Source organism: Furipterus horrens, unplaced genomic scaffold, assembly GCF_987537825.1.
Source record: "Furipterus horrens unplaced genomic scaffold, mFurHor1.1.pri manual_scaffold_17, whole genome shotgun sequence".
Taxonomy (NCBI): Eukaryota; Metazoa; Chordata; class Mammalia; order Chiroptera; family Furipteridae; genus Furipterus; species Furipterus horrens.
The window spans coordinates 117,180,420-117,197,157 of NW_028327187.1; the positions used below are offsets into that span (position 1 = coordinate 117,180,420).

General features: G+C 64.0%; 2 protein-coding genes across 2 annotated transcripts in view; one reads left to right on the top strand and one right to left on the bottom strand.

Annotated features, from left to right (window-relative positions):
* STS (steroid sulfatase) overlaps positions 1-1,348 on the bottom strand; it is a 52,541-nt gene extending 51,193 nt beyond the window's left edge. The window contains exon 1 of the mRNA XM_090265362.1: positions 1,240-1,348. The gene's annotated coding sequence lies outside the window, so the exon portion shown is untranslated. The remainder of the gene's footprint in view (positions 1-1,239) is intronic.
* Positions 753-15,546, top strand: PUDP (pseudouridine 5'-phosphatase). The gene is made up of 4 exons (XM_090265361.1): positions 753-822; positions 6,082-6,300; positions 10,888-11,117; positions 14,320-15,546. Exons 1-4 carry the CDS (start codon positions 753-755, stop codon positions 14,494-14,496), a joined length of 696 nt encoding a protein of 231 aa, XP_090121487.1. The 3' UTR covers positions 14,497-15,546.
* Positions 15,547-16,738: the final 1,192 nt, after the last annotated feature.

A 16,738-nucleotide genomic window follows, 5' to 3' on the forward strand; every position in this document is an offset into this window, starting at 1 on the left:
CTCCCGTCACCACTTCCTGCAAGGGCGCACCCTAACGCTGAGACGCGCCCACGCCATGGCAACGAAGGTGCACGGAAGCAGGGGCAAAAGGTGTCCCTGAGGGGGCAGAACGCCTTGTCGGGCTGCACGCAGAAAGGCTGGAACAGGGGGACACTCAGGGCCACGATGCTCGCGACACGCTCTGGACACGCAGGGGCCACGGCTGCGGAGCGCGCGCCCCGCGCACGCGCCCGGCCTCGGAAGCCCCCAGCGCGGACACCCCGGCACCCCTCCCCGTGAACCCGCGTCCGGGGCCTCCGGCCTCCCTCCCTCCGCACGTCACGCCCTTTCTAAATTCACGCCGTGCCTGCGGCCCCGACACTGGGAAACGGGCCCCGCGCGGACACTGCGGCCCGTGTGCGGATGTTACAGGATCGGGGGCGGGGGGGCGGGGTGCACGCGGGCGAACGCGCGCGGTCCGCTCGTGCTGCAGGCAGGCCCCGCCGCGGCGCCGCCCTGGAAGCCCACGCGCGTGCGCGCGACGTGCCCGTGATTTCAGGAGCGCGCGGCAGCGGAGGCCCCAGGGGCGCGTGCGCACAGCGGCCGGGGCGGGCGGGGCGGTAAACAGAGCGCGGGGCGGGGCTCAGGGCGCGTGTGCGCGGAGCGTCCCGGGGCGCACGGCGAGGCCCGGAGCGCGCGTGCGCGGGCTGGAGGCCGGGGCGGGCGCGCGCGCGCCTTCTCCCCACCCCCACCTGCCCGACAACAGCAACAGCATGGCGGCGCCCGTGTCCGCACCGCGGCCGGTGACCCACCTACTCTTTGACATGGACGGCCTCCTTCTGGGTGCGTAGCCGGCGGCCGCATCCCGCGACGGCTGTCCGCGGAGGGCGCGGGAAGGGAGCGCGGACGCTCAGGGCCGGGGGCCGCGGGGTGGGGGTGGGGGGCCGTACCCGGGACCCCGGGGCGGGCGGCGGGGCAACGTGTGGCCGCCCGCACGCGCGCGCGAGCGCGCGCTCGCCGAACCGAGGCGCCGGCGCCTCCGCCCGGGGCACCCACTTCCGGTGGCCGCGCCGCGCGTGGGTCACGGCGCGGGAGGGCGCAGCGCTCGGGGACCCCAGCGCGGGCGTGTGGTGTGCTTCAGGCCGCGAGCGGTGCGCGCGTGGCGCCCGGCCTCCGTGTCCCCGTCGGCACCGGGGGTCGAGGACCCTCAGCCTGCCCGCCCCGGGGCTGCAGTCGCGGGCGCCAGCGCGGTGCACGCACCTGGCCTGGAGCCTCCTCCCGGGCTGGTGTCCGCAACCCGCCGCTTTGGGGACCTCGGGCAATGTCCGGAGGCATTGGGCGCGTCCCTCCTGGAGTGGGGGTGGGGGGTGCTGCCATCCGGGGGTGGAGGCTGGAGCTGCTGCTGCGCCGCCCGCACTGCAGCGCCCAGCACCGCCCCCACCACGCACGCACCCACCCGCAGACGGCAGTGACCGCGCCGCGGGGCATGGCCCGGGAGCCGCCGGCAGCGCGCCGCCCACGGCCGCCCACGCGAGTGCGCACGGTCCCCGACGTAGCCTGCCAGTGTGAGAAGCGGCCAAGGGACCTGCCGTCCCGTCTGCGCACGGAGCGCCCCGCAGTCGGTCGGCGTGGGTGGGTCCTACGTCCACCAGCCCGGCGCCGGCCTTCCACGAGGGTTCTGAGCAGGAGACGCTCACCCTGGCGCTCCCCCCAGCCTGGACGGGTCAGGCTTCCCGGCACCTAACACAGGCCCGCGGACTGATGTAGGTCACTGACCTGGCGGGGTGCGCGCAGGTTCCTCCTGCATCCCCTCGCGTCCTGGAACAGTGACCCGTGAAAACCCGCGACACTGCAGCTCAGACGGGGAAGTGACCCGCCCCAGGGCACACAGCTAATGAGGACCAGCGCTGAGAAGGGACGCCAGATCGATCCGAGTCTAAATATAAGGGTGTTCTCATCCTCCCGGGCCAGTGTGACCTTGTCCCGCGCAGGTCGCGCTGCTGGGTGGCCCTGGAGGCACGGGAAGTGAGTTTTTAAAGGCACACAGAGGAAGCAGTCTTTCTGTACGGACCCAGGGAGAGAAGCAGGCGGGTTCCCAGGGCAGAAAACTGTCCCGGGAGAGGTCAGCAGTCGGGGAGCACGCTGCAGGCAGCCACGCGTCCTGGCAGGACGCAGGTCCACACGGCATCTGGGGGTCGCGGCCGCAGCCTGTGCGCGCATTTTCCCGCTCAGGGCGTCCAGCGGCTGGGGATCCAGGTCCTTACCCGCTCGTGAAAGGTCCGGACAGCCTGATGTGGGAGGCTCGTGAATGTTAACGCAACCGCGATGTCTCATTAACATTACGTTCATTAAACTTCTAAGTGAGCTGGAGGCTTGCTCGGGGTGCTGGGTGCCTTTGCTCCTCCCCGGAGCGATGAAACGTGCCTGGCAAGGCCCTACCTGCAGGGCCTCCTCCGCCAGGGTCTCCTCGGGGCCAGGTGACGCAGGTTAATGGTGCCGCCCCTGGCCGTCTCAGCGAAGACCCAGGAACGCGCGTGCGTTCGCGCAGAGGAAACGGACCCCTCGCGCACTCGCCTTTCCTGGTAACATTTCTGAGAAATCCAGCTTCGACTTTATTCTCTCTCTCTCCCTCCAAAATGGATACAGCCCCAGGGTCTGGAATGTGCTAGTTTATCCCCGCTGGAATTCTTCAGAACCTCCCTTCCATGTATGTGTTCCGGGCGCAACAATGTATCCGTGTGTCAGGCCTGCTTTTGCAGTCCGTCTGCTTTGGGGGGTTGTGGAGACGTGTCCCCAGGAAGTGCTCTTTCTTCGTGGGGCCTCCTTGCTTGATACTTGGTTTTCTTTTTTTCTTTCCCTTTGGTTGCTTTTCATTTCTTTTTTTTTTTTTTTGTTTTTTTTTTGTTTAATTTTCTAAATATGTTTTGGGATTTGAGAGAGAGAAAGAGAGACATCAATGGGAGAGGCAAATATCAACTGGTGGGTTCCCATACGCGCCCCAAGTGGGGATGGAACCGAAACCCAGGTGTGTCCCTGGCCGGGACTTGAACACCCCGTGTTCCTGCCTACAGGACAACGTGGCCACCCACGGAGCCACACCAGTAAGGGCCCAAGACTTGGTGTCCAAGGAAGGGAAGCTGAACACAGACCGTTTCACGGGAAATGCACACACGATAGCAGAAGTTTGTGTCACCGCAGGGGGATGAGGAAGTCACTGCAGGCTTTTACAGGAACGCCAGAGTGTGTTTCGCTGCGGTTTGAAACGTATGAGGCCGTGGTTCCTTCACACAGAAAAGACACCCTGGGATTCCATTTTTGGTGACGTCACATAGCAGTTGGCGAGGGTCCAGGTCATCATTGGGGTCTCAGGGCCGTGTAGGCAGAGGGAGAAGAGGACAGAGGTGCTTTAGGCGCCAGGACAAGATTTGGGCGGAAGAAGAAAGACAGCAGGTGTGTGAGAGCAGGTCAGCTCCTGGGCAATAAGGAGGGAGATCTGCTTGGCAAATAACGGAAATGAGGGGCGCAGAGGGGGGTCTTTAAAGGACAAGGATGCCTGTGGTCTCGAGCAGCGCTCGTAGAAATAACACCCCATTAACTTTTCCAGTAGCAAAGCACGCAGATAACGCCTGACCGGGACATGTTTTCTGTTCTGTTCTGATATCCAAAGGTGGTCATTCAGCACGGCACCAGTCCGATCACGGAGGTCTTCTCCATTGGCTTGGACAGCTTGTCTTTGACCTCTGTGCGTTTTACGCTGGAAGCACCTCCAAGGTCAAAGCGCGAGCTTCCCAGTGTTCCGTGGCCACACAGGTGAGGGGCCGTGTCCTTGGGCAGGGCCGGGGCCGAGCACGAGGGAGCCGCAGCCCACGATGCCCGCTTTGGTCACGGGGCCAGGCGGGGGTGGACATCAAGGCTGATTCAGAACGAGGAGCGTAGGTATTTATAAAGTATATGGTCTCACGTAACCGGTGGTTTCCAGGTGCCTGGTGCGGGATTATTTAGGGTCTTTAAGAAATCAGCCAAGAAAAAGAAGCTTATTCTCAAATCCATAAAAGAGCCCCAGAAAATAGGAGGGGCATTATCTGCAGTGTGGATTCTAAGTAAACACATCTCTGTAAACGCGCATGGATTGCGGGGTTTTAACGTGCGACCTGGGGCTTCGCCGCCGTAGACCTGGTTCCGTGGCCCGTTCTGTGCCTGCCCGACTCCCCAAGTTTCCTCCCGGCCCCGTAACAGCCCTCGAGCCTGGAAGTGGCCGCGTCTCTGTCTGGGGCCAGGACACCCCGGGAGCCCCGGGAGGGGCCGGGACTTTGGGGTCCCGAACCAGTTTCCGGCCACGTCTCGTCTGGGGCCGCGATCCCACCTCACGCTGCCCTCCTGATGCCCTGACCGCGGCGCGTTTCCGTGGGCCCGGGAGCATCCTCAGAGCAGACGGCAGGAACACGTGATTGTGTGAGACTCGCCCACGGCCCAGGTTACCTGTGGAAGAGCCGCACTCAGGGCGGGGCAGGAGGAGCGCACAGGTGTGAGCACGCACGGCCCGGTTATTCTGGGCCCCGGCGGGCTTTCCCCTGGCCGCCTCCCCGATGAGGCCGTGCGGGGTCTGGAAGCTGGGAAGGTGTCTGGAACAGGGCCTAGAGCGCCACAGTGGGAACACAGGTACCCCCTGTTCAGGGTCCCCCACGATGTGATGTGCGAGGCCGGTGGGGTCGGGAAAGGGAGAAGAGGCAGCGTTGCGTGTCGGGGAGAACCCACGCCTGATCAGAGGGCCGTGCAGTCGCGGGCTGACGTGGGGACGCACACAGGACGCACTCCCGGGGGCAGTCGTCCTGTGTTCTCTGGAGCCCAGTTTTTCCCCTTTGCTCTTCCCTTCTCCTTGGAAAGCCGCCTCTGGGGGTTCACGGGGCCCGTCTGTGTCTCTGATTATAATTACTGGCTGTTTCACCTGATTATTATTATTATTACTTTAACAACCCTAATCTCCCTGTCAGCGGCCTCTGTCATTTTCCCGGGGCAGACGAGGGTTTAGTGCCTCGATAATGAGCCGGGAGACCAGGCCCCAGGCCCCGTCGCCCGACACCCCTCCCTGCACGGACGCCCAGGGGCCCGCGCCAGCTCCGGACGAGACGTGTGCACGGTGGGCCCGACCCGGCCTGTAGCCGGAACGTCCCGCAGGGCCGCACGAGGGCGGGCTGCGTGGGGCAGTAAAGTGTCTGCTGCCGGTTTTATGAGGATCCGAGGGGCGGGTAATGACAGCCTTTGCGCCACGGAAGCCGTCATGCGTACCTGTTGGCATGGGAGGGGCCCCCGTGGGGTTATGATGCAGACACGTGTGGCGTGACCTGGCCTTCCGGGGTCCGATGGGACGTTTCGTGACAGCGTCACCCTCGTGGGGCACAGACCTGCCTGCTTCGGAGGGTGTGCGCAGACCCCCCGGCGGGGTGCCCCCTGTTCGCGCTCACCGGGCGTGCCATGCATATGTACGCATGTCTACAGGCTACGTGTTCTGCGGGTTCTGCTTATTTGTTTTGAGGTCTAGTTGTAGTCCTTCCTGGGGGTGCGCGCGGAGGTGAAGCGCGTCTGCCTGCACCTCCCTTTTGGCCAGAGGTCTAGATGGTTATGAACCTGAGCTCCGTTAGCCCGTGGGAGCCCTTCCTGGTCGGTCTTTCCTGTCCCAGAGTGGAAAGCGGGGACCCCGTCCTGTCTGGGGCTCTCGCGTCGTTAAGCAGAGACGCGCACAGTAGAAGTAACGGTGAAGCCGGGGGCTTTGCCTCTGCCCTGTGGTTTGCCAGCCGGCCCGTGTTCATGGAAGGGGACGTGGCTGAGGGTGTGCGGAGACCCCGGGGGCAGGACACGGCTCCTGCCGCCTTCCATGGCCTGCGTATGCGTCTTTTTACTTTGGTTTCCTTCCCCTGTGACGCGCCATCCTCCCGGGGGCGTGTGGGGGCCCTGGCGGCAGAGGGCGCCCACCACACCGTGCGTGCTGCGGCGGGAGGCACGCGTGGCCGTGCCAATGGTACGTGAGCGTGCCTGCGGGAGACGGCGTGTTCCCGCGGCGCGCCCCTAAACGCCGTCCCCCCTTATCCCCCGCGGTTTCTGCAGACACCGAGCGGCTCTACTCCGTGGTGTTCCAAGAGATCTGCGGCCGCTACGGGAAGCAGTACAGCTGGGACGTGAAGTCCCTCGTGATGGGCAAGAAGGCGCCGGAGGCCGCGCAGATCATCATAGACGCCCTGCAGCTGCCCGTGACCAAGGAGCAGCTGCTGGAGGAGAGCCAGGCAAAGCTGCAGCGCCTGTTCCCCACGGCGGCGCTGATGCCGGGTGCGTACCCGCGGCCCCGCGGCCCTAACCGCAGCCCCGCGGCCCTGCGTCCCCGCGGCCCTTTGTCTCATTGCCGCGGCCGTGCCCGGACGCACGTGCCTACCGCACGGCACGGTAGGCGCTCTTCCTGTCCACGGTCTCAGTCTCTCCGGAGAGCCCGTGGGCGCGGCCTCAGCCCCGCTGTGCGCGGGCGTCTCAGAACCCACGCGTTCCTTCCGCTGGGTCCCGGGGCCCGAGAACACTTGACTTGCGTGTGTGTCCATGCTGTGTAAGCGTTGTGCTCGGGACGGAATGGCCGCAGACCGGGGCTTGAACACACGCCGTTGCTCTTCACAGGCAGGTGCAGGACGCAGGTTTCAGCCGCTATTCAGACGCGGACAGATTGGTCATCAGCTGGCAGCCAAACATCCCCAAACAAGCTTCAGTAAAAAAAACGTACACACAGACTTCATTCTTACCGTGCCCGGCTATGCGCCCTGTCTCTCTCTCTGTCCTTGCTTTCCCCGGGGAGGAGAGGGGACTGTCCCCTCTAGGGCTTTGTGAACAGGAGATGGATCAGAATTGCCCGATGCTTCTCATGAAAAGTGAGAACGTCAAGAATGTCCTAGATTATAAGGCCCCCCCAAATGCTTAAAGATCAGCTACTCTTTAGTTGAAGGTCCTTCCAGGAAGAAAGGTGAATACTTAGACTTTAGAATCCCTGGTGCAGGGCAGGAAACGTGTGCAGTTAGAGCGTTAATTGTGGATTTAAAATTGGACGACCAGGAATCACAGGTCGGTTTTAATCATGTGTTGTTGTATCTCTGTGCGTCTGTGTGTGTCTGTGTGTGTCTACACACACACAGAGGGGCACCCAAAAAACCTGGAATGTATTCATAAAAAATTGTGTGTTTATTCTCACATGTATAAACTTCACTCACCTTCAAACTGCTCTCCATGGGAGGCAATACACCCATCAGACTTTTTTCCACTTTTCAAAACTGTTTTTGAGCGCATCGATGTTGATGCCTTTGGGGCTTCTGCTATTTTTTGTTTCTGCTCTTGCAGTTTAGCAAAATGTTTCCCTTGGAGAACTTTTTTCATCCAGGGAGACAAAAACAGGTTGCTTGGGGTGAGATCAGGTGAATAGGGAGGGTGGGGCCCAGGGGTTATGCAGGTTTTTGGTCAAAAAGAGCTGAACACTCGGCGCAGTGGTGGGCAGGTTCGCTCGTAAGTCACCCCCCATGCGATAGGCAAATGCGTTGGAAGAGTTAAGAAAACATTCACTGAGGCCGGATGCAGCCTCTCACAACGACACCTGCTGGCACACTGACAGACGGGCTCCTACAAGAGTCACCCAGCTGGGGAAGCCTGGACTCCGAGGGGCCCGCCCTCCAGAAGATCATCCCGGGTGTTTTGGGGTCCGCCCCCGTATAACTTGCAATATTTGGTCCCTCTAGGGGCCTCAAAGGAGTGGGATCCCGCGGTATTTGTCCTCCTGTGGCTGCACTGAGCACAGAGTCCTCCGGCTCCTGCGACGGGAGTTTCTCCCTTTTCAAAGCTGAAGACGATTCCGTGCTTCGTCATTGCGCCGTTTCTGTGGCTGGACCATGTTTCCTTTCGGCACTCGTCGGCGGGCCCGTGAGCCGTTTCCGTGTTTGACGGTGTGAATAACGCTGCTCTGAACACGGGCGTGGAGGTCGTGGTGGCGGAGGCGGCTTCCCGTTCTTCTGGGCGTCCCCCCAGGAGCGGGGCTGCTGGGTGGCGGGGCCGTTTTGTGTGCAGTCTCCTGAGGAGGCGCCGCCCTGTTTTCCACGGTGGCCGCAGCGTGTTAGTCTCCCAGCAGCAGCGCACGGGGTCTCCAGTCTCTCCGCGTTCCGCAGCCCTTTTTATTGTATTTACGTTTTATCGCGTGGGAAGCGATGTCTCGCTGCGGTTCTGATTTCCGCGGCCGATTATTAACGGTGTGCCGCGTGGTCTGCTTGCCGTCTGCGCGTCTTCTTTGGAGACGCGTCTGTTCAGGTGCTTTGCCCATTTTTGCAACAGAGGGTTGTTGGTGTTTCTCCTGTTGAGACCTGCGGACCCTTCTGTATTCTGGAGATGGAGCCTTCTCAGCTGTGACTTGAAAGCATGTTCTCCGGTTCCACAGGTCGCCTCTTCCCTGTGGATTGTGCGTTTGGACGCAGAAAGCCCTTTCAGTTGGCTGTGGCTCCGTTTGGCGCTTCTGACTGTCGTCTGTGATGTCCGTGCCCCGTGGGAGACGTCATGACCAGGTCCCAGGCCGTACAGCCTTCTCCCTGTATTTTCCTGGGGGAGTTTTATGGTTTTAGATCCTACGTCTCGGTCTTGAAAGCATTTTAGGTGCCTTCCGTAGAGGGGCTGCGCCAAGGGCCCAGCCTCGTCCTTCTGCACGTGGACGTCTGGTTTTTCCCACGTTTGCTGAGGGGACCGTCTGTTCCCCCAAAGGGCCCAGGCCGCTTGCGGGCCCATGTGGGACTGCGCATGGCAGGGCTTCTTTCCGTGCGCTCCGCCCACAGTCTCTGCGTCTGTCCTTACGCCGGGGCGCGCTGAGTTCTTTCCTACAGGCGGGGTCAGAACGTGGGAGACGTCCGCTTTGTTCTTCGCTTCCCATGTTGCTTTCTCTGCTCAGGGTCCCTCCAGAGGCCTGTAAATTTGAGGATGGATTTCAGTATTTCTGCGGGAAAAAAGGAAAAACCGCCTCTGGGGTTTTGGTAGGAAGTACTTCCAATCTGCGTAGAATGGACATTTCTATCCATTTCCGGTCTTGCGGCCCGTGAACGTAGGACGTTTCCCCTTATCCCTATCTTCTTCAGGTTTAGCCACGGGTCCTAGCTGATGGGCACGTATCGTTCACCTCCTGGGTTAAGCGGATGTCTCTTCGATGCTATTGTACATGCCACGACTTCTAAGTTCTTTTCAGATTGTTCGTGGTTGGCGTGTAGAAATGCACCTGAGGCTCCCCCGCCGGCTTTTTGTAGACGGTGATGCTGCAGAGCGTGCCCACAGCTCCCGACCCTTCTGTGCTGTGGGATATTTAGGGTTTTATGCACGCGAGCTCATGTCCCACGTCAGCAGAGATCACGTCACGTCTTTGTTCCAGTTTGCATGTCTTCTGTTGACTCATTGCCCTGCCCCGTTGCTCTGGCTGGTCCTCGTTACACACAAGTGATCGGTGAAGCGCTGTGGCCGTAGCGGAGCAGCGTTCTGCTGCTTCTGCGCCGCGTGACGTTCGCTGTGGGCTGTTCCCGTGTGGCCTTCAGTCTGGGGAGCTGGTCTCCTGCGTTCCGCGTCTGAGTGTGTGTCTCCTGCCGCCGTGCCGAGTTCCGTCCGGTGCTTTCTCTGCGTCGGGTGTGGTCTCCGTGTCAGTGCGGTCCAGCTGCCCGGCGGGGCTTTGGGCGTTCGCCCTCTGCTTATGGGTTTTCTGTTCACGTGTCGTGATCATTCCTGAGAGGGGGACTTGACATCTCTGTTTCTGTCTGTGCGTTCACTGCCCCTCAGGCGTTTGGAGCTCCACGATGGGAGGTAGTCGCCTTCAACGATGACATCTTGCGGAGGAGCGGGCCTGTTTGTGACGGTGAAACGCCGTCTGGGACAGAGGCCGTCCGGGACAGAGTCCTTCCTTGTTCTGAAGCCCGCCTGCCTGTGACGCTCAGGGCTCCCCGACTGCCCTGAGCCGCAGTCACAGGACGCGCGGTCTTCCATCCTCTTCTTTCGAGCCCGCGTCCTCGGGTCCTCGGGTTGCGTAGGTCTCTTGTAGACGGTGCGGAGCTGGGTCTCGCTTTTGTCTCCGGTTCCGTGTTTCCTCTCTGACAGTCTGGGGCGTGGCCACACGGGTCACGTTCATCAAGTCGTCGGGGAGCGTCACCACCATCTGGTCATTGTTATTCTGTGTCTGTCGGTCCGCTTCTGCCGGCCGCCTTTGCTCCGGGCACCGGGTTGTGTTTGTCCACGGCTGGCCCGCGCCGTGATCCTTGGTGGCGTGGGGGACGTGGAGCACTGCATGCCTAGCGGAGCGCTCGGTCTCCCTCTCCTCTCTAGAGTTCTCACCGTGTCCCGGCGTGGGGCGTGCAGCTGAGAGGCAGCCCTGCCGGGATGGCGCTCCCCGTCCTCGGCCCTCGCGGTGGCCGACGGTGGGACGGTGCCTCCACCCGGGGGTGGTGGACATCCGGCCCCGTCACGCCAGCTGCCTTTCATCCTGCAGCCCCTTATCGGGGCCTCTGGGGGCCGTTTCTGCTGCCCTCCCCCGGCACGGGGAGGACGGGGCCAAGGGCTGTCTGTAGAATAGTGTTTCCTGGAAAATGCCAGAAGCATGTTTCCTGCTTCAGAAAGCAGCCCCGGTCCCGAGCACGTGTCCACGGGAGAGGCTCTGCACACGCAGCGTCCCTCCTCAGCGGTTCTCCTGGGACACGCGGGGGCCCGGATCGCTTTGCCGAGGGTCCCCTAAGACAGCGTGGGTCCCCTCAGACCAGTCCTGGGCAGAGGCCGCGACGCGGCGGGGCTCCCCGGCCAGCACAGGGGCCACCCGTTTGCGGTCAGGCCTGTGGCTGGGCCTCCTGCCCCTCACTGAAGCCCCCGCCTGCTCCCCAGGGGCCGAAAGGCTGATCCGCCACCTGCAGCAGCACCAGGTGCCCATTGCGGTGGCCACCAGCTCCGGGGCCGCGTCCTTCGAGATGAAGACCAGCCGGCACGGGCCGTTCTTCAGCTGCTTCCACCACGTCGTGCTGGGCGACGACCCCGAGGTGCGGAAGGGCAAGCCGGACCCGGACATTTTCCTGGCCTGTGCTAGGCGCTTCTCCCCTCCTGCCCCCGTGGAGAAGGTACACGCGTGTGGCCGTGGGGAGGGCGGCCGTGGCGTCTGCTTCGCGTGTGTCACATGCATGATGGGGGGGCAGGGACTGTGTTGGGGCGGGACACCCGTGTGAGAGGGTCCCGGCGGCTTCCGTTCGGGGCTGGGGAGCATCGGGCAGAGTCACCAGGACGGCGACACCGCACGTCGCCCGGGGTGCCGGCACGTGTCTGGGGCAGCTGAGTTTGACAGAGCACGGCCGCCCGCACGGGCGTCAGGGACGGGGCCACAGCCCCCCGCGTGTGCACACAGACGCGCAGGCACGTGTCCGCGGCCGTGCGGCGTGCGTCCCGCGGGCTTCCCGTCGGTCGGCTGGCGTCTGCGGCCTCGCAGCTCCTGCTCTCCGTGACCTTCGCACGCTTTCCGTGGCCGGCTTTCCTGGCGCAGCGGGGGCTCCCAGGCCAGAGACCCCTGCCTGCGGGCTGCTCCGTGGCGCCGCACCCCAGGAGATGGGGCAGGCAGGGTCTGCACGTGGGAGGAGCCCTGGGCTGCGGTGGGCAGACGCTGTGCGGTGCTGAGCTCCCCGGCAGACGCAGACCCTGGGACAGCTGTGAGGGGCGGCCGCCTGCGTGGGCTCAGCCACCCCCAGGCTCAGGGACGGTGGCTCAGCCTCCTGCCCAGGACACCGGGCGGCTGGGGCACTTCTGAAGACCTGCTCTTTCTGGTTCTCGGCCCAGCGTCTGCATGGAACCTGTCAAACCAGGTCCCCCATGTCCCTCGAGGGCCATCCTCTGGCCCCCAGCCCCCGCCGGGTGCCCCACAGAGCACGTCCATCTGACACGTTCTGCGCAGTGTGAGTGCAGACCCGGGGGCCAAGGCTGCAGCCCCAGAGCCGTCCCCGTCTCCGCACCCCCAGCTGCCTGTGCTCCCAGGGACGCATGTCCCCAGTCCCACCCCCACTGCTGCCAGACATGCTCTCCTTCATGGGACGCCTCCGTCACAGGGTCCGTGAGGACCCACAGGTGCAGCCCTTTCCCTCCCCGGCGGTTCTGTGAGCTGCGGGTGCAGAGCTCGGACGGGGAAGGCCAGCGCTCAGGCCACCGCTGCGCTCTGCAGCTCCGGAGAGGGAGGTTCGGCCCCTCCGGGGATGCGCCCCTGGAACGCGTGCCGTCCCCGGTCGTGGGAAACGTCACTCTTTGTAAATTAAACCCGTCAAGCTGCAGTGTAATTACGCGCTTCTGTTCTCCTGCAGGCGGAGTTGAGGTGTGTGTTAGCCTTCCGCGCGGGAGAGGGAGAAGCACGTTGAGTTCTGGGGGCCTGGGCTGTTCCACACGCTTCTGCCCCGCCTGCCCCGCTGACCTTGCACTTGCCTCTGAACCTGCACACAGGACACCGGGCTGGGCTCCCCCGTTCCAGGCCTGGGACTCTTGCGTTGGCTTCTGTGCGCGGCCAACCCGCTCCCCATGTGCAGGGGGCCTGACCCCGTGGGAACCGCAGACCCAGGAGGCCTGAGCTCAGCCTGGGGGCGGGGGTGGGGGATGCTCCTGACGTTCGCGTCCTCTGGGGTGAGCAGGGAAGCTGTCCACAGCACGTCCGTCTGCGTGGGCGTGGGAAACATGTCTGGCATCTGTGTGTGTGAGACAGAAGCCGTGCGCTTCCCCTGCTGCTCCCTGCGCCTCCACGGCCTGGGGTTCCTAGGGAGAGCCTTTCCGGGGGGTCTCAGAGAGGGACGCCTGGCTTTCCTGCGGGGACAGCCGTGCAGTGAACGTTCACGCCCCGTCTGGGGTTTCCCAAGTACGTTGCACCTGCGGCATCGAGACACGGACCACAGCGGGGACGCACGCGCCCCGGAGAGCCCTGTGCAGGGGCTTCACAGCGAAGCGCAGCGCTGTGCCTAACGGGCGGGGGGACCCAACCCCGCAGGTGCCCCGCCGTCCCCGAGGATGCAGCCCCGAGGCAGCGTGGGGCCTGGGGCGTGGGTACCCACGTGGTGCTGGGTGGCAGGCCTGGGCTTGGTGTGCGGCTTCCGTCCTGCCGGCGGCTGCTCTGTTCCGGCGATGACGGCGCACGGGCCGGTGTGCTCCCGGTCGCGGTCCCTGCAGATGTCAGCTGCAGACAAACACAGGAGCTGCTTTCACAGTCAGTGGGGGGGTGGGGGGGTTGGTTGGGGGGGCTCCGGCTCTCAGGGACGCTCTCGGTGCCTGTCACCCAGGAGTGGAGGGGGACACCAAGCAGACGCGCCGGCCTGCCATGGGTACACTTTGGGACCCTCGCTCGGAGCCAGAGGTGCCGTGACAGCTCGCGTACCAGGTTCCCGGGGTGCACACGCAGGCGCTCCCCGATAGTGTGGCGCACAGACACCCCCCTGTAAACGGGGCTGCGCGGAAAGAGAATCCGCGCGCGTGACGGACCCTTGGCGCTGAGGAGGCAGAGCTTCGTGGCCGGACTCCGGCCCCCACGGGCACCGACGTTCTCGGCGCTGAAGTTACCTACGCGCATGTTTCCCCTGCAAAACCCGCCCCGCCCCCAGCTGCAGCGAGTGTGGCTCGTGCGTGGGCGGCCGGTGTCCGCCAGGCGGTGAGAGCCGCGTGGGAAGCTGCGCGCCGTGCGGGCGCCACCGTGAGCTGGCGCGGTGCAGTCCGTCCTGGGGGCGACCCAGGCGCCCGCCTGTGCGCACTGCCCCCGGCGCGGTCCGGTCCGTCCTCGGGGCGACCCAGGCGCCCGCCTGTGCGCACTGCCCCCGGCGCGGTCCGGTCCATCCTCGGGGCGACCCAGGCGCCCCCCTGTGCGCACTGCCCCCGGCGCGGTCCGGTCCGTCCTCGGGGCGACCCAGGCGCCCGCCTGTGCGCACTGCCCCCGGCGCGATGCGGTCTGTCCTGGGGGCGACCCAGGCCCCGCCTGTGCGCACTGCCCCCGGCGCCGTCCGGTCCGTCCTGGGGGCGACCCAGGCGCCCGCCTGTGCGCACTGCCCCCGGCGCGGTGCGGTCCGTCCTCGGGGCGACCCAGGCGCCCGCCTGTGCGCACTGCCCCCGGCGCGGTGCGGTCCGTCCTCGGGGCGACCCAGGCGCCCGCCTGTGCGCACTGCCCCCGGCGCGGTGCGGTCCGTCCTGGGGGCGACCCAGGCGCCCGCCTGTGCGCACTGCCCCCGGCGCGGTCCGGTCCGTCCTGGGGGCGACCCAGGCGCCCGCCTGTGCGCAGGCCACCCCCACCTTCTTTCTCTCGCCCACCTGCAGTGCCTGGTCTTTGAAGACGCTCCCAACGGGGTGGAGGCGGCGCTGGCAGCCGGCATGCAGGTGGTGATGGTGCCCGACGGGAACCTGCGCCGGGACCTCACCGGGAAGGCCACCGTCGTGCTGGGCTCCCTGCAGGACTTCCGGCCCGAGCTGTTCGGGCTGCCGCCCTACGAATGAGCGGCGCCCCGCTTCCGCGGCGCGGTCCCCGCCCCCGCCCCCCTCGCCCCGCCCCCCACGTCAGGCGGCAGAGGAGGCCACAGCTGCCCGCTCGTCAGGTGACCGCACGCCCAGCCTCCCGGCTGCGCACGGCCCCTAAAACACTCGTGACCCCGACTTCACGTGCAGACCACGCAGACTGGAGCAGCCGGGCAGAGGTCAGCATCACTCCCGGGGCCATCCCATCGTGACTGTGCTTCAGCCGTCATGCGAATCGTGTACAGTGAACACGCAGAGACACATGCGGACACATGAATGCACATGCATGCATCGCTGTGTGTATGTGTGTGCATGCATACATTCCTGTATATGTCAAATGCATCCTTTGAAATTGTTCCTGTTTACTTTTTTCCTGCATCCGGATGGGCGCATGTGCAGTATGTATACATGTATGTGTATTTAATGCATGTATATGTGTGCACATAAGTCTCGACACACTCATCGGTGTTGACCATGCCGTAGCCACTGGCGGGAGCGAGGGGCGATGGCCTTTGGCGTGTCATCCGCGTGGGCAAGGCATGTTCAGGGAGTGGCTCTCCTCATCAGCAAACACTGGCCCCCGTTTGCATCCTCAGAGCGTCTGCGGGTACCGCTGCTCCAAGGCCACCTCTGCACCCTGTCCTCGCCGTTCCTGTGGCGTGAGCACCGCGGTGGCCTGGATCTCACGCCTGGGCTCGGAGCCCCTCGGGGCGCGCTCTGCCTCAGAGAGACCGCCTCTCATCTTGGATGTAAATGTCGTTGGATTCCAGGTGGGACCTGGAGCCGCAGCCCCGTTTGGGGACAATTTATTGGCCACGACACCTTGGACGTGAACCGCTCTCTGATCCTGACTCACCCTTCCGGGACGGGAACGGCGTGGAAATGGGGAAGATCCAGTCGTGGGGCGCCGCGCTTCCTGGGCCCTTCCCCGTGGCCCCTGTCCGTGTCCCTGAGCTGCCTTTCTGCTCTTTACGTCGGGGACGCACCCTGGCACCGCGTGTGACGGCGGCCGGTGGGGGGCCCGCTCTGCCCGGCTCGCACAGGCTGCAGAGCGTTCCCGCCGGCCTGTGCGCAGGTCCGTTCTCCGGGTCCCTTTCCGCGGGCCCCGGAGCACCTGTCGGCTCCCGCTACGGTTAATGGGCTGGAATAACCTTTCCCAAACCTGTTCCTGTTATATTTGTATGGAAGTATGATTTTACCTTGAAAAAAAGAAGTGATTCTCTAATAAACGTAAAACATAAGTGGGACTGATTGACCTTTTTTAAAACCTCAGACGGTGCTCACACTGTCAAGTGTCATCTCCATACTTCCAGGAAAACTTTGCACGGAGCGCGGGAAGGCTCTCGATGAGGTGGTCCCTTGTTGGACTTGGTAACCTCGTCTTCAGAAACATCGACAGCAATGTTTTCTGATCCTTCAGCGCGGTGGCCTGCAGAAGGCGGGGCCGTGTCATGTGTCTGTAGGGGACGTGGGTCCTGAACCAGGCAGAGCTTTCTGCGGGGTCCGCGTGACTCAGCTGTGGCGGTGGGGGGTGCTCTTGTGGGTTTAGCCAACTGCAGGCCAACGCTTCTGTTCCCCCACCAGGAGAAATTCTGGGGCGTCGTGAAAGCACGCGTGTGCTTCCTGATCCTTCCACAGCGGCTGGAAGGCGACATTCCATTCCTGTGGGTCACCTGGGGGACAGCCCATGGGTCTCACCGAGGGGGAATGCACAGTTCAGAACGCAGAGGCTCACGCCGGGAGAGGCAGATGACGTGCTGTGCAGCGGGTCTGCTCAGGGCCAGGCACGGACTCCACACGCAGGGCCTCGCCCGCGGCTCCCGTGCGCTCACGTGCTGCCCTGCCAGCCTGCCCGGGGCCCTGTCTCTGCCCTTGACTGCGCCTGAAGGCAGCACGCCCACGCGTGCGGGGTGACGGCCTGCCGGAGTTTCCCCGGCCCCGACGTCCTCGGTCAGAGCCGCGCGCTCCCATGGCGCTTCTGGGAGGCTCCTGCTTCCCTCGACGTCACGGGCAGGACTGCTTTGTGCTCGGCAACAGGGGTCACTGGCTGTTTGCAGTTTTTTGACTCTAAGGGCCATGCCTGGAACACTGTTTCCAAACCTGAGAAACAAGCTTGCTCACGATCACGCGTTTTTTAACAAAAGCAGTGACTTTTAGCCTCTTTCTGGGAACGTGTCTGCTTCCCAGGGCCCACGCTCTACAGGGGGACGTCCGGACCTCCTGT